Here is a 14,453-nt window from a genome sequence, read left to right as displayed (position 1 = left end):
CCCCTTCCCCTCCCGCCCACTCCATCCCCTCAACCCCCCCCCTTATCCTCCCTCCTCCCCCCTCCCTCCCTGGGAGATAGATTTAAACGTTAAAATGTGAATAACTAAAAATATAACACCAATTTCAATAAAGCTACTTGCATTACCATTAAAGCAACAATGGTGAGTAAGGTGGGCCTAAAATTGTCACACTATCGTGTACCGTTTTGGCTGTAGTTCGATCACAAACAAACGAGAGTTTTAGTATATAGATGTTGCAAAATTCAGATTAATTAAAGCTGCTTATAGCAAAGCTGGAGTTAGGATCACAGCTTGCTTCACACTGCACCTTTTCTAGCCTCATAAACGCAGAGCCATCTGTAATATGCCACTGATAATGAAAAGAGCAATGGCAGTGCTTAAGACTGCAAGAAGATACTGTCACGACTGTAGAGTATTTGCCAGAACACTCTGGATCACGCTCACTCACCACCCCTTCCCAACCACCAGTATCCCTAAGCATACTTCTCATGTGTCATTCTGATTCCAAACAAGCACAAAGGCTGCTGTGGTCATCCCTCAAGGCAGACTGGTCTGTGAGCAGCCACTGCTTTCATGGCCTATGTTTATCCCTCAAACAACATCACTAAAATTGATTATTTGGGCATTAGCATTGTGCTAGGCATAATGTTTGCTGATTGGCTTTATCCAGATTGAAAGTATATGTGCACTTCAAAAAGCACTTTTTCCATACACTCCAAATCTCCAATTTCCACCATATGTTGAAATTAAGCCTTGCTATTTCAATACAATTCTCACATATATTATTTGATGGCTAAAATTAATATAATAATACATGTCTATATACAACATGTAATGCAATAATATATGTCTAGTGATCATACAATAATCTTCATGAAAAAATGAGAGGAAACATAATCAGATCAAGAATTGATTGAAGTCTTCCTTACTGTTATCACAATACTGAGCGGTCCTCTCATAAGCTGAGGGTGTACTCCCAATCTCCCAACCTGACTCATTGCAACCCTTGCACTGTTTCTTTATTTGCACTTTCTCTGTAACTTTTAATGCTATATTGTTGCAACAATATATTCTGCACTCTGGTATATTTGCACTACCTTTTCTACTTGTTAATGGGTTGATTATACTCGTATATAGTTTGATTTCACTGTACAGCATGCAAAGTTTTTCTCAATATCTCATTACACATGACAATAATGAACCAATAGACTCCAATTCAGAAGAATTGTTTTTTATTGCCACTGTAATTGTTGCTGCTTACATTATCCTGGGTAGTTTAAATAAACATCTTGTGAAGTAGTCAGTGCATTAACATTATTATTCTCTTTCTGTGAAGGTTCCTTGTTCCAATCGCCTTTCAACAGACAAATCGCCCAGTTCCAGTTGTCTACTCTCTCAACACAGAGTTTCACCTTTGCAATAACGAAAAGGTTTTTATGATGGATCCATCTGAAACAGAGATGTCTTTAGCTGAGATGGATTATAAAGGAGCCTTCTCAATGGGTACACAGGTTTTTAAACATATCATGAAGCACAGTCTTGCCTTTATGTACGAGATTGTATTACGACTAACCTTTCATGTCTCTCTGCTTATTTGGCCTCAAGTTATGATAACAGCTGCTTGTTTCACTAAGGATGTGTGTCATTTGATAAATACTCTCAATATTATTTCCCCTTGTAAAATATGTGAAAGAAAATTGATTATCTAATTGCTTCTTTTTGTACTGAAACAACAAAAACATACAGTTGCCTTTTACAATAGGAAATCGTAGTCATGGGAACTGCATTACGACACGTTGGGAGAGTTCTCAGTATTCCTCAGAATAAAAGCTACTCTAAGCATCATCTGTATCTTCACCGTTGCCCTTGGGAATATTATTTTCCTACCTTTTCTTTTATTGAAATAAGAATTACATTTCATAACCCCAGGATGACCAAAGGTATTTTACAGCTAATGGATTATTTTCCGTTACAATTTGGGGAATCAGTACATCGTGAGCTTCCATAAATGACAATAAAATGACAAGCAGATGACCTCTTTTTATGTTGCTTGAGGGGGTAACTGTTAGCTGGGAAAGAAAAGAAAGCTTGCTAGGTTTTCGGCAAAATATGCCCATTGAAATATTTACTTTCAACTAAGAAAGCAAATGTGAATCCAGTTTAATATTTGATCTGCAAGGCAGTACTTCTAACAGTGGAGTAATGATGGAACGTCACGTCTAGATTATGTGCTCAATTCTCTCGGTTTACATCCAAAGACAGAAAAGTAAACTAAGAATTAATTTGACCTTAAACACAGAACAAACTTCAAACTTCTGAAGAAGGGTCTCGACCCGAAACGTCACCCATTCCTTCTCTCCCGAGATGCTGCCTGACCTGCTGAGTTACTCCAGCATTTTGTGAATAAAACTTCAAACAAATATCCACGAGTCAAATTTTGTTAATCAGTAAGCAATCTATTGTCTTTGTTTAGATCTATATTTGATTGGCTGCAGTATTTGTTCTTTTTAAATACATCTTCTGGAAGAATAGGGTCAGTTTACCTCCACAAACATTGTTTGGGTGGCCATAATGCACAGTCAGCTGACAGTCTGATGATCTGAATAGGACCTTCTGCAGCTTTGACCTTCTGGAACTCTGTCCATGGGGTGTTGGGGAAGGAGCATGTGCCATCGAGGATGGTAATTTTTTGTTCTGGGAGAAGCACAGTTGCTCCTCTCAATCCCTTAGATCTTATCGAAACGTATAAGATTATTAAGGGGTTGGACACGTTAGAGGCAGGAAATATGTTCCCAATGTTGGGGGAGTCCAGAACAAGGGACCACAGTTTAAGAATAAGGGGTAGGCCATTTAGAACGGAGATGAGGAAAAACATTTTCAGTCGGAGAGTTGTGAATCTGTGGAATTCTCTGCCTCAGAAGGCAGTGGGGGCCAATTCTCTAAATGCATTCAAGAGAGAGCTAGATAGAGTTCTTAAGGATAGCGGAGTCAGGGGGTATGGGGAGAAGGCAGGAACGGGGTACTGATTGAGAATGATCAGCCATGATCACATTGAATGGCGGTGCTGGCTCGAAGGGCCAAATGGCCTCCTCCTGCATCTATTGTCTATTGTCTAAAAGTAAAACAACCCCTCGTTTCTGCTGTGACACTAGGTGATGCTCAAGGAATTGAATCAGCTGGGCTCCTTACCGAGTATTGTCCAAATATGGCGGTTAGTTGCAGTCCTTCATGTGTCAAAGAATCATGATTTTCTAAATGAGCTTCCAACTCACCATTCATTCACTCACCATTAATAGGAATGGGATGTGAAGTTATAGCAAACCTTTGACAGCAGAAAGGAGAGTTCAAAACCCCATATTTAAGCCTGCCACGAGAAATTATCTAGGATTGTTAGATCAGAACCAGAATAAGTCATTTAGCCAAGGACATAGTAAGACATTTAGCCAAGGACCAACATAGAAGTTTATTGCCGATGGTTAGTCAATCCAAGAACAAATTTGGAAAGTTCAGTATAGAACAACCAAACTGTTGTTTTACAGGAACAAAGAGCTGAACTGTGAGTACTATTACGGGGCGTTCTTGCTTTTTCACGCACAATTCTCTTGACCAAAGTCAATCAGTCTGTTGAATAAAGAGTTCAGCTATAGAGACATATATAATCATGAGGGGCATGGATAAGGTGAATGGGCACTGTCTTTCTACCAGGATAGGGGAGTCTAAAATTAGAGGGCATAGTCTTCAGGTGGGAGGAGAAAGATTTAAACAGGACTTAAGGAGCAATGTTTTCATGCAGTCATACAGAGGGTGGTGGGTATATTGAATGTGCTGACAGAGGAAGTCGTAGAGGTGGATGCAATTACAACACTATAAAATACATTTTGGAAGGTGCATGGATAGGCAAGGTTTAGAGGGCAATGGGCCAAATACAGGCTAAATGTTCTTGCTAAGATAGGGAACTCGATTGCAAGGACGAGCTGAGTGGAAAGGACTGCTTCTTTCTTGTATACTATTCCAGTTTCATGGAGAATAGCACAGACTGCCTTAGCATCAGGATGTTGTATTCCAATGACAATGTGTCTTTCTGTCTTGAACCCTAGTCTCATGCTAAATTATTCAGTTATTTTGACTGGTAAAGACACATGTCAGTTTTAGCAAGCTGAGCATAACCAGGAGCCTAGTCTGAAGCCAAATGTGGAGCAAAGTGTTAAATTCCAATGTTAGTATTTTAATTAAAGGAATGAACTAAGTAAAGTCACTGTGCTGACGACAGTCTGGGACATCCACGTCCCTGTTAGGGTGAAGGGCAAGGCAGGAAAACGTAAGGAAGCTTGGATAATGAGGGAAATGGAGGCTCTGGTCAAGAGGACGAAGGAGGCATTAAACAGCTGAGTTCAAGTGTGTGTCTGGAGGAGTTTTGTGAACTATGGAGCAAGCTAAAAAAGGAAATCAGGAGGGCAAAAAGGGGACATGAGGTAGCTCTGGCAGATAACTAAGTATAATCCCAAGAGATTTTATAAATACATAAAGGGAAAAGGGTAACCAGAGAAAGAATGTGATCCCTCAGAAATCAAAGCTGTGTGGAACCACAGGAGATGGGAAAGGTCCTCAACGAGAATTTCTTCTCTGTTTTTATCGCAGAGAAAGACATGAGGACTAGGGAACTTGGAGCAGTCACTGGAAGTGTTTTGAGAGCAGTCAGTATTACGGTCGAAGAGGTGCTGAAGGTCCTGACGTGTATGAAGGTAGACAAATCTCCCCGGCCTGATTAAATATTTCCACAGGCACTGTGGGAAGCTAGAGAGGAAATTGTAGGTGTCCTGGCTGAGATTTATGAATCATCATTAAATACAGGTGAGGTGCCAGAAGACTGAAGGGTGGCCAACTGTTGTGCCCCTACCCCTCTGTGGGTTTAGAAGAACATGGGCCAAATGCAGGCAGTTAGGATTAGTGTAGATGGGGCATGATGGTCAGCGTGGGCAAGTTGGGCCGAAGGGCCTGTTATTCTCTTATTCTACCATAAATCCATGGAATGAGCAGCATTTTATGAACTGTCATCCAATGCAGTCCCTTGTTTTTTTTCTTAACTTAAATACCAGTGACTCCATTTAACATGAGCAACAATTAAGTTACAAGTCAAGTCAAATTTCAAGTCAAGTCAAATTTATTTGTCACATACACGATGTGCAGTGAAATGAAAGTGGCAATGCCTGCGGGTTGTGCACAAAAAGAATTACAGTTACAGCATATAAATAAAGTTAATAAGTTACTATTAGTGTCGACAAAAATTTAGTCTCTGGGGTTATAAAAGTTGACAGTCCTGATGGCCTGTGGGAAGAAGCTCCGTCTCATCCTCTCCGTTTTCACAGCGTGACAGCGGAGGCGTTTGCCTGATCGTAGCATCTGGAACAGTCCGTTACTGGGGTGGCAGGGGTCCCTCATGATCTTGCTTGCTCTGGATCTGCACCTCCTGATGTATAGGTCCTGCAGGGGGACGAGTGTAGTTCCCATGGTGCGTTCTGCCGAACGCACTACTCTGTGCAGGGCCATCCTGTCCTGGGCAGAGCTGTTCCCAAACCAGACTGTAATGTTGCCGGACAGGATGCTCTCTACAGCCCCAGAGTAGAAGCAATGAAGGATCCTCAGAGACACTCTGAATTTCCTCAGTTGTCTAAGGTGGTAAAGGCGCTGCTTAGCCTTACCCACCAGTGCGGCAATGTGCGTTGCCCACGTCAGATCCTCTGCGATGCGGACTCCCAAGTATTTAAAACTGCTCACCCTATCCACAATAGACCCATTTATCTCCAGTGGCGTGTACGTCCTTGGATGTTTAGCCCTTCTGAAGTCCACAATCAGCTCCTTTGTTTTAGTGACATTCAAGAGGAGTCTTGATATGTGGCAAAGAGGGGTCTTTGCATTCTCTTCCATTCTCATAACACACTTTTCTGTAAATGAGAGGTTGGTGAGCAACACATCTCCTTGTTCCTCAGGCAAGCTGGATGTTCTGAGCTGTTGGGAAGATCACTGCCTTTATCACTGACCCACAGGCAGAGAGTGGGACTCATGCCTGGCCTGTCAGACAATGTAAATGTCCTTTCTTCAGAAAGAATGGTTCCTTTCCTGCCGAACTGTCCATCTGAGAGATAAAAAACATCTTTATAAATGATAGTGACCAGCTATCCTGGTTCTCAGTGAAGTTGCTTAATTGCTTTGACTCTCTGGAGCAGTCTTCAGCATCTCTGTACCAAAAGGAAGCAAGCAAACTTTGAGATCTATTTTTAACTACAAAAGAGCACAAATAAAGCACCGCAGTTACATTTTAAGAGTCAAGCAATTTTCTGAAGCCTTTCATTATTTTTTTCTTCTAACTCCCAACCTAACAGAAGTTGAGGGTTTTTTTTCTGAACTGTACTATTTTAAAAGTTGTACTTAAAATTATACACAACTTCCCATAATTAAAGCTTCTGTATTTAGAATTTCTTAGCACTTGGTTAAAGACAACGCCAATTCTTGTGCAGCCCATTTTCACTAGCTCCTATTTACCCTTAGCCTGACACATTGTCTAAAATAAAACAGGTACTAGTCTGAAGAAGGGTCTCGACCCGAATGGTCGCCCATTCCTTCTCTCCAGGGATGCTGCCTGTCCTGCTGAGTTACTCCAACATTTTGTGTCTACCACCAGGTACTAGAATACTTGGGAGAGGTTGAGAAACACAAGCAACTTCAAATACTTTGCAACGTTTAAGAAACATTTAGACAGGTACCTGGTCAGAATAGATTGCGAGGGATAGGGGCCAAAACGCAGGCAGGTGGGACCACTGTAGATGGGGTAAGTTGGACCAAATGGCCTGTTTCCAAGCTGTATGACTCTACTGGTTTATAAAACAGGACACAAAGTGCTGGAGTAATTTAGCGGGTCAGGCAGCATCTGTAGCGAACAGGGATAGACAATATTTTGTGTTGGGACCTCTCGGCCTTTGTTCAGCCATCTGGCAATCATCCCCCAACCCCCTCACCTGCACCTGTATCCACCTATCACTTGGGAGAAGTTATTGTTTGCTAGAGATAGCTATTCCTTTTTTAAGAACATGTAGCCGATACAATATTGTGATCACAGTATGTGGTTGCATGTAAAAGGATGTGTCTAATTACCACAGAACATGTGCCAATAACTACATTGTGGAACATTGCCCAGGAGAGGGTGATTCATTACTTTTCTTTTTTTAATAGGTCAATGGTTGTATGGACGTGTGCTGTGGAATCCTGAGCAGAACCTCAACTCTGCCTACCAATTACAATTAGAGAAGGTGTATCTGTGCACGGGGAAGGATGGTTATGTCCCCTTCTTCGATCCAACTGGAACCATTTATAATGAGGGTCCACAATATGGCTGCATCCAGCCCAACAAACATCTGAAGCATAGATTTCTCCTTTTGGTAGGTTTGATAAACTGCAAATGTTTATAATTGCTGCCTTTTTGAGGCAGCTCCTCTGATAGAACCCTTTGAAGGTGGGGAGAGCAGTACCTGTGTTGGATGGGACAGTGTCTTATCACTCTCTGTAACCTCCTTTGTTCCTGGGGCATTCGAGTTGCTAAGCAAAGCCGTGATGTAAGCAATCAGAGATGGACACAAAATGCCGGAGCAACTCAGCGGTCAGGCAGCATCTCTGGGAAAAAGAATGGGTGACGTTTTGTGTCGGGACCCTTCTTCAGGCTGAAAGTAAGGGGTTGGGGGGGGGGGGGGGGGGGACGAGAGCTGGAGCTAAGAAAAGACCCAGATCAATCAGGGCCAGTCACAAATGACCTTCGGCAAGGCAGTACCTGGTATGTCTATTGTTACTGGGGAAGATGTGACCTCATGAGAAACAATGTGGAGAACTGTGGAACTGGTAAAATGACAAGGATCTGTGTGTAAACAATCAGCATGCTACCCTGTAGATGATCAAGAGAGTATTTGTCGACATACCACATCTCTGCAAGTTTGAAGGATGTCGAGGCATTGATGGGTTTTCTTTGTAATTGCATCAATGTGCTGGCCAGTAATGAGGATATTCCATGTCTTCTCCCCTGGAACCTGCACCAGGACATCTTGGGTGGAGTCTGAGGCTTGTGGTTGCAGTCCTGGTCTAGATATCATGGGATTTGAAAATGTCAGATGAGTTATGCATCATCCAATATGGTGTGTGGATCATAAGCAAATTTTGTATGGTTATGATAGATTACCTCGAAATGTTGGCTCTGGATGATTATTGATACTTGTCCTTTTGTTGTTGATAAGGATCGGAACCAACCGGAAGTAACAGATAAGTATTTTCATGATGTACCTTTTGATGCCCAGTTTGCCTCCGAAGCACCAGTGTTCCATCTATTGAGGGACATGCCTGGAGTGGATGGTTTCACAATGAAGGTGGATGCTCTTTACAAGGTTTGTCTGTTCACTTAATTGCCATAATCAGTCATTAAATAGCAGGCTATTTCCTGTAATTGATTTAAGTACAAGAGTACAGACATTATGCTCCAATTACACATGGCTCCAGTGAGACTGCAACTAGAGTATTGTGTGCAGGTCTCGTCTCCCTATAGACAATAGACAATAGACAATAGGTGCAGGAGTAGGCCATTCAGCCCTTTGAGCCAGCACCGCCTTTCAATGCGATCATGGCTGATCACTCTCAATCAGTACCCCGTTCCTGCCTTCTCCCCATATCCCCTCACTCCTTAAGAGCTCTATCCAGCTCTCTCTTGAAAGCATCCAACGAACTGGCCTCCACTGCCTTCTGAGGCAGAGAATTCCACACCTTCACCACTCTCTGACTGAAAAAGTTCTTCCTCATCTCCGTTCTAAATGGCCTACCCCTTATTCTTAAACTGTGGCCCCTTGTTCTGGACTCCCCCAACATTGGGAACATGTTTCCTGCCTCTAATGTGTCCAATCCCCTAATTATCTTATATGTTTCAATAAGATCCCCCCTCATCTTTCTAAATTCCAGTGTATACAAGCCCAATCGCTCCAGCCTTTCAACATACGACAGTCCCGCCATTCCGGGAATTAACCTAGTGAACCTACGCTGCACGCCCTCCATAGCAAGAATATCCTTCCTCAAATTTGGAGACCAAAACTGCACACAGTACTCCAGGTGCGGTCTCACCAGGGCCCGGTACAACTGTAGAAGGACCTCTTTGCTCCTATACTCAACTCCTCTTGTTATGAAGGCCAACATTCCATTGGCTTTCTTCACTGCCTGCTGTACCTGCATGCTTCCTTTCATTGACTGATGCACTAGGACACCCAGATCTCGTTGAACTCCCCCTCCTCCTAACTTGACACCATTCAGATAATAATCTGCCTTTCTATTCTTACTTCCAAAGTGAATAACCTCACACTTATCTACATTAAACTGCATCTGCCATGTATCCGCCCACTCACACAACCTGTCCAAGTCACCCTGCAGCCTTATTGCATCTTCCTCACAATTCACACTACCCCCCAGCTTAGTATCATCTGCAAATTTGCTAATGGTACTTTTAATCCCTTCGTCTAAGTCATAAATGTATATTGTAAATAGCTGGGGTCCCAGCACCGAACCTTGCTACTTCCCTACTTAAGGAAGGATATCCTTCTAATGCAAGGAATGCACCAAACATTCATACATTGACGACTGGGATGGTGAAGCAGAAAGTAAACTAGCCAAGGGAGATAGTGGGTCTAGCAGCATCTGTGGCAGCAAAGGGGTAGTTGATGTTTCAAGTCGACACCCTGGATTGGAGAAATAAAAAGAGGGGTGAAGCAGGCCTGATTGGTGATAGGTGGTATCGGGTGAGGGATGGGGTGATGGACCAATGTGGGGAAGGGCCAGTGGCAGGGAGAAGGTAGAGACAGAGGCTGAATGTGGAACCATGACAAAGGGAGGATGATTGCCAGATGGGAGAGTTAATAGGAGAAGTAGGCCCAAGGAGAAGAAACCAAGGTGGACAGGGACGTGGGTGATATGCAGATGAAACCAGGTATTGGTGGGTACAGTGGAGGGGAGGATTGGGAAAGGTGAACACGGGGGGAGAACTAAGAGGACCAGTAGGAAAGGAATGTGTAAGAAAGAACTGCAGGTACTGCTTTAAACTGAAGATGGATACAAAAAGCTGGAGTAACTAAGTGGGTCAGGCAGCATCTATGGAGAGAAGGAATGGGTGATGTTTCGGGTCAAGACCCTTCTTCAGTCTGAAGGAATGGGTGACGTTTCGGGTTGAGACCCTTCTTCAGTCTGAAGAAGGGTCTTGACCTGAAACGGCACCCATTCCTCTCCAGAGATGCTCCCTGTCCCATTGAGATACTCCAGCTTTTTGTGTCTATCTTCAGTAGGAAAGCAACATGGGTGGGTTGGGGAAGGGGAAGGTTCATAAGTGACAAGAGCACAATTAGCCCATTCGGCCCATCAAGTCTACTCTGCCATTCAATCATGGCTGATCAATCTCTCCCTCCTAATCCCTTCTCCCCTTACCCTCTGACACCTGTACTAATCAAGAATCTCTCTGGTTGGTTATGTGAAAATGGAATATTCAATATACATCGCATTGGATTGTAGGCTACCCAAATAGAATAATAGAATTCGAATAACCTCCAACAACCACAACCCCTCCCCTTTCCTTCCCCCCCCCCCCCCCCCCATCCCTGTGCACCACCTGGGATGCACATATTTCCCTTGTCCTCCACCTACATTCCTCCTTTGAGCTTCATAATTTTCAGCTCTTCGTTCCTTTTGTCTCACACCTGTTTTTCTTCATCTCTGGCCTTTGTCGAACCATCTGCCTATCAGACCCCCTGCCTCTGTTCACCTTTTACCTGCCACAATTTGTCCTTCCCCTCCCCCTCTCTTTCAGCCGCCTTTTCTCCTCACTCCCCCCACAATCATTCTGAAGAAGGGTCCCGACCTGAGACGTCATCTATTCCATGTCTCCAAAGATGCTGCCTGACCTGCTGAGTTACTCCAGCACTTTGTGTCCCTTCCTTTACTGCGGTGTGTTTATTGTTTACTTGGCAACTTCATTAGCTGTAGATGCAGTATTTCATATTGTGACCGTGAGGAGGTCTCAGTTTACTCGGGTCTTGCCTGTGCATTCTAAAGTCAGATTTTCTTCATGCACCATTCTCTGGCTGTTTCATCTCAGGTGGAAGCCGGCCATCAGTGGTACTTGCAAGTCATCTACATTATTGGTCCACAGTCATTGTCTGGCCCACGGGTTCAGCGCTCGCTCAGCTACCAACTTACGCGCCACAAGCGAGACCTGGTGGACCACAACGGCAAGCTGACACTCGACGACTCTTTAATTTATGACAACGAACATGAGCAGGTCAAAAATGGCACCAACATGAAGACCTTAAGACTGGAATCGGAGGCTTTGGCACAAACCTCGCACAAAGAAGCATCAATAGGTGGAGCCGCCGGTGCCGTGGTGCTACTGCTCCTCTTCCTTACCGTCGCTTGCTTTGTAGCGAGAAAGTGTAAGCACAAGAAGAAATTCCCCAAAGAGATCCCGGACGAATATCCACTGAACACAAAAGTTGAAATTTGTAACAAAACACTGAACAGGCTTGAAAAGAACTTAAATGGCAAACACTGCAGCTCAAAGAACATCAACTTACTGAATAAAAATGATGATGTTATTCGGGTAAAGGGTGTCAAGGTTAAGCAGATAAACCTTAACATTAAGCTGCAAAATAATTTGCAGGATGGAACAGAGGTTTGATGATTGACAGATTTTGTCATAATATTTGTATTTTTTGGTTGGGAAGGGGGGTAGGTGAGGGCAGTGAAGAGAGTGGTTCTTTAAAAAAAAACTATTTTAATGCCAAAAGGGAAACTTGTTTGAGTGCTACTGATTGTGCAGTGTGGTCCATTTTTGCAATTGAGCTACCTCGTTCTATGCAAGCATGTTAAGCATTAATTCAGTTCTCATTAAATCAAGTGCAAAACTCTGAAAATGGATGCCTTCGGTGAATGATCTCCTGACTCTCTGTAATCTCTGTTAACATTTGTCTACCGGTAGCTCAATCACTGTGCATGCTTTTAAATATTAATGAATTTTCATTCTCTTGTAGCTTGGCTGACTGGTCATTTGTATGAACATACCTGGGAAAGAGCAAACCATTTCAAATTACATGAGTATTATTGCATTGTTTCCAGCTATGCACTCGTATGTGTATTGTCATGTAAAAGTTAGTTTATAATTGGATGAGATATGTAAATATCCTGTTGTTTTAAGTGCAATTCCTTTTTGGAGGCAAATTTCATCCAGGTTAATTTGTACCATATCAGGTTCTGTGTTTTGGAATGATTGTTGTATTCATTAGCTTTATTTCAACGTGAAAGCTATTTCAACTTATTTTTTATACTTGTGATAAAACTTTGGACAGATCAAAATCAGACAGGAATTGTTAATTATTCGGGTGTCTTTTGCACCCCCAGTGAAATCTTGGTTGTGTTATTTTTAAACCAGTATAATTTTACGAAGCACTGTATCATGTACTGTTTTATATCCTGTGTAGTGGTGTAGTCCAATTAAACTTCAGGCTTTATGTCAGATTGATGCTGTGTGACAAATCATATCAGAATTGTAAGATTACTGTGTGCACAAGAAGACCTCAGTAGTCCCTGCTGATTGTAGACTACTGTCAACAGTTATTCTACTATTTATGTGCAAGAAAACAAGGAAACAAGAAAACAGATAATCCTTGTTTTCAGTATGGATCAGACGACTGAGTGAGCTCTCATCTTATCCAAGCTAGTAACTGAATGATCCAATTGTGGTGCTGGAATTTATTTTCTTTACATCGGTATGTTGAGCTAATGATAAATAAGCTGACTGCTAAATTACCTAACATGATATTTTCACCTAATAAAGCACATTTTATTTAATAAGAAAGACTCTTGACTTTTTATTGTCCTTTCAAACCACTCTGAGCATGACATTTCACCCAATGTTTTGTGTGACAATACAGAAGAAATTAACCTGTCATTTTGACTCTGAAACACATTGGGGCATGTGTGGCGTAATACTGCTGTGTTCTGTAGTGATGGAGTTTAATCACTTCCCCATGAATAAACACAACCAGGTGCTCAGTTCCTTGGTCACACACTTCTTAGATTTTTCTTTCTGCGCCCTTGATGCAAATGTCACAGATGGACAACAAGATCAATGGTGTTGCCCAGTGATGGCAGATCAGAGCAAGGTTGGTTTTTGTACAACATTGTTTTTGCAGACTTTATAAACGTACGCAGGCACACATGCACAGAGATACACACGCACACACATGCACAGAGATACACACGCACAGACAGACACACACGCACACACAAGCTCACACACACACACAAGCTCACACACACACTGATGCGCACACACACACACCCTGAGGCTGTCACCTCATTGTAGGCCCCAACTGATCTCCTCACATGGTCCTTGTAGATGAAAATATTGAGGTATTCAAGTTTTTTTGTTATGTATGGTGGTTTCGCCCATATTGACTATCAATGTTGGAGAATTGTGAATGATGGGGTTCTGGTTTGGTACAAACTTTCAAAATTAACACTGGACTTACTGTGGGTAATAACAAGGTGCTTCTTCAACAAAGGGTAGTGAAAGTTTGCAACTCACTAAACCAATAAAGGGGTTGAGACTTTGTCGAATGAAAATTTCAAAGAAAGTTTGACAATATCCTTAATGTGATATTTCAATATCTTAAAAATCTGAATTAGATCATGTTTTGTTAACTCCACATTCTACTCCACAGAACATAGTGTATGCATATCATACTTTTTAAAGTGCAATTCCATTTTGGAGGCAAGTTTCATTCAGGTTAATTTGTACCGTAGATAGATACAAAATGCTGGAGCAACTCAGCAGGACAGGTAGCATCTCTGGAGAAAAGGAATAGGTGACGTTTCAGGTCGAGACCCTTCAGACATTGATATTGTTAACATCTAGGTGTCTTTCACATCCCCAGTGAAATCTTGGTTTGTAATATTTTTAAAGCAGTATCACTTTACTAAGCACTGTATCATGTACTGTTGCTTTTATATCCTGTGGAGTGGTGTAGTACAAGTAAACTTCATGCTTCATGTCAGATTGATGCTGTGTGACAAATCATATCAGAATTGTAAGATTACTGTCTGCACAAGAAGACCTCAGTAATCTCTGCTGATGGTAAATTACTGTCAACAGTTATTCTGCTATTTATGTGCAAGGAAACAAGAAAACAGACAACCTTCGTTTTCGGTATGGTTCAGACGACTGAGTGAGCTCTCATTTTATCTGAGCTCGTAACTGAATGAACCAATTGTGCTAGAATTTCTTTTTTATAAATCGGTATGTTGAGCTAATGATAAATAAGCTGACTGTTAAATTACCTGACGTGGTATGATTTCACAGAACATGGTCA

The 14,453-nt window shown here is 42.3% G+C and overlaps 1 protein-coding gene across 5 annotated transcripts in view; it reads left to right on the top strand.

Annotated features, from left to right (window-relative positions):
- Positions 1-12,914, top strand: part of fras1 (Fraser extracellular matrix complex subunit 1) — a 427,133-nt gene extending 414,219 nt beyond the window's left edge. For all 5 annotated transcript variants that reach the window (XM_078402250.1, XM_078402222.1, XM_078402240.1 and 2 more), the window contains 4 exons: positions 1,358-1,524; positions 7,249-7,454; positions 8,298-8,444; positions 11,183-12,914. In XM_078402250.1, the coding sequence (XP_078258376.1) occupies positions 1,358-1,524; positions 7,249-7,454; positions 8,298-8,444; positions 11,183-11,761 (1,099 nt within the window). In that variant the 3' untranslated portion in view covers positions 11,762-12,914. The remainder of the gene's footprint in view (positions 1-1,357; positions 1,525-7,248; positions 7,455-8,297; positions 8,445-11,182) is intronic.
- The last annotated feature ends 1,539 nt before the right edge of the window (positions 12,915-14,453 follow it).

This window comes from Rhinoraja longicauda, chromosome 1 (genome assembly GCF_053455715.1).
Source record: "Rhinoraja longicauda isolate Sanriku21f chromosome 1, sRhiLon1.1, whole genome shotgun sequence".
NCBI classification, from domain to species: domain Eukaryota; kingdom Metazoa; phylum Chordata; class Chondrichthyes; order Rajiformes; family Arhynchobatidae; genus Rhinoraja; species Rhinoraja longicauda.
Note: the sequence above shows the minus strand (reverse complement) of the source record. Positions and strands in the feature narration are given on the sequence as shown.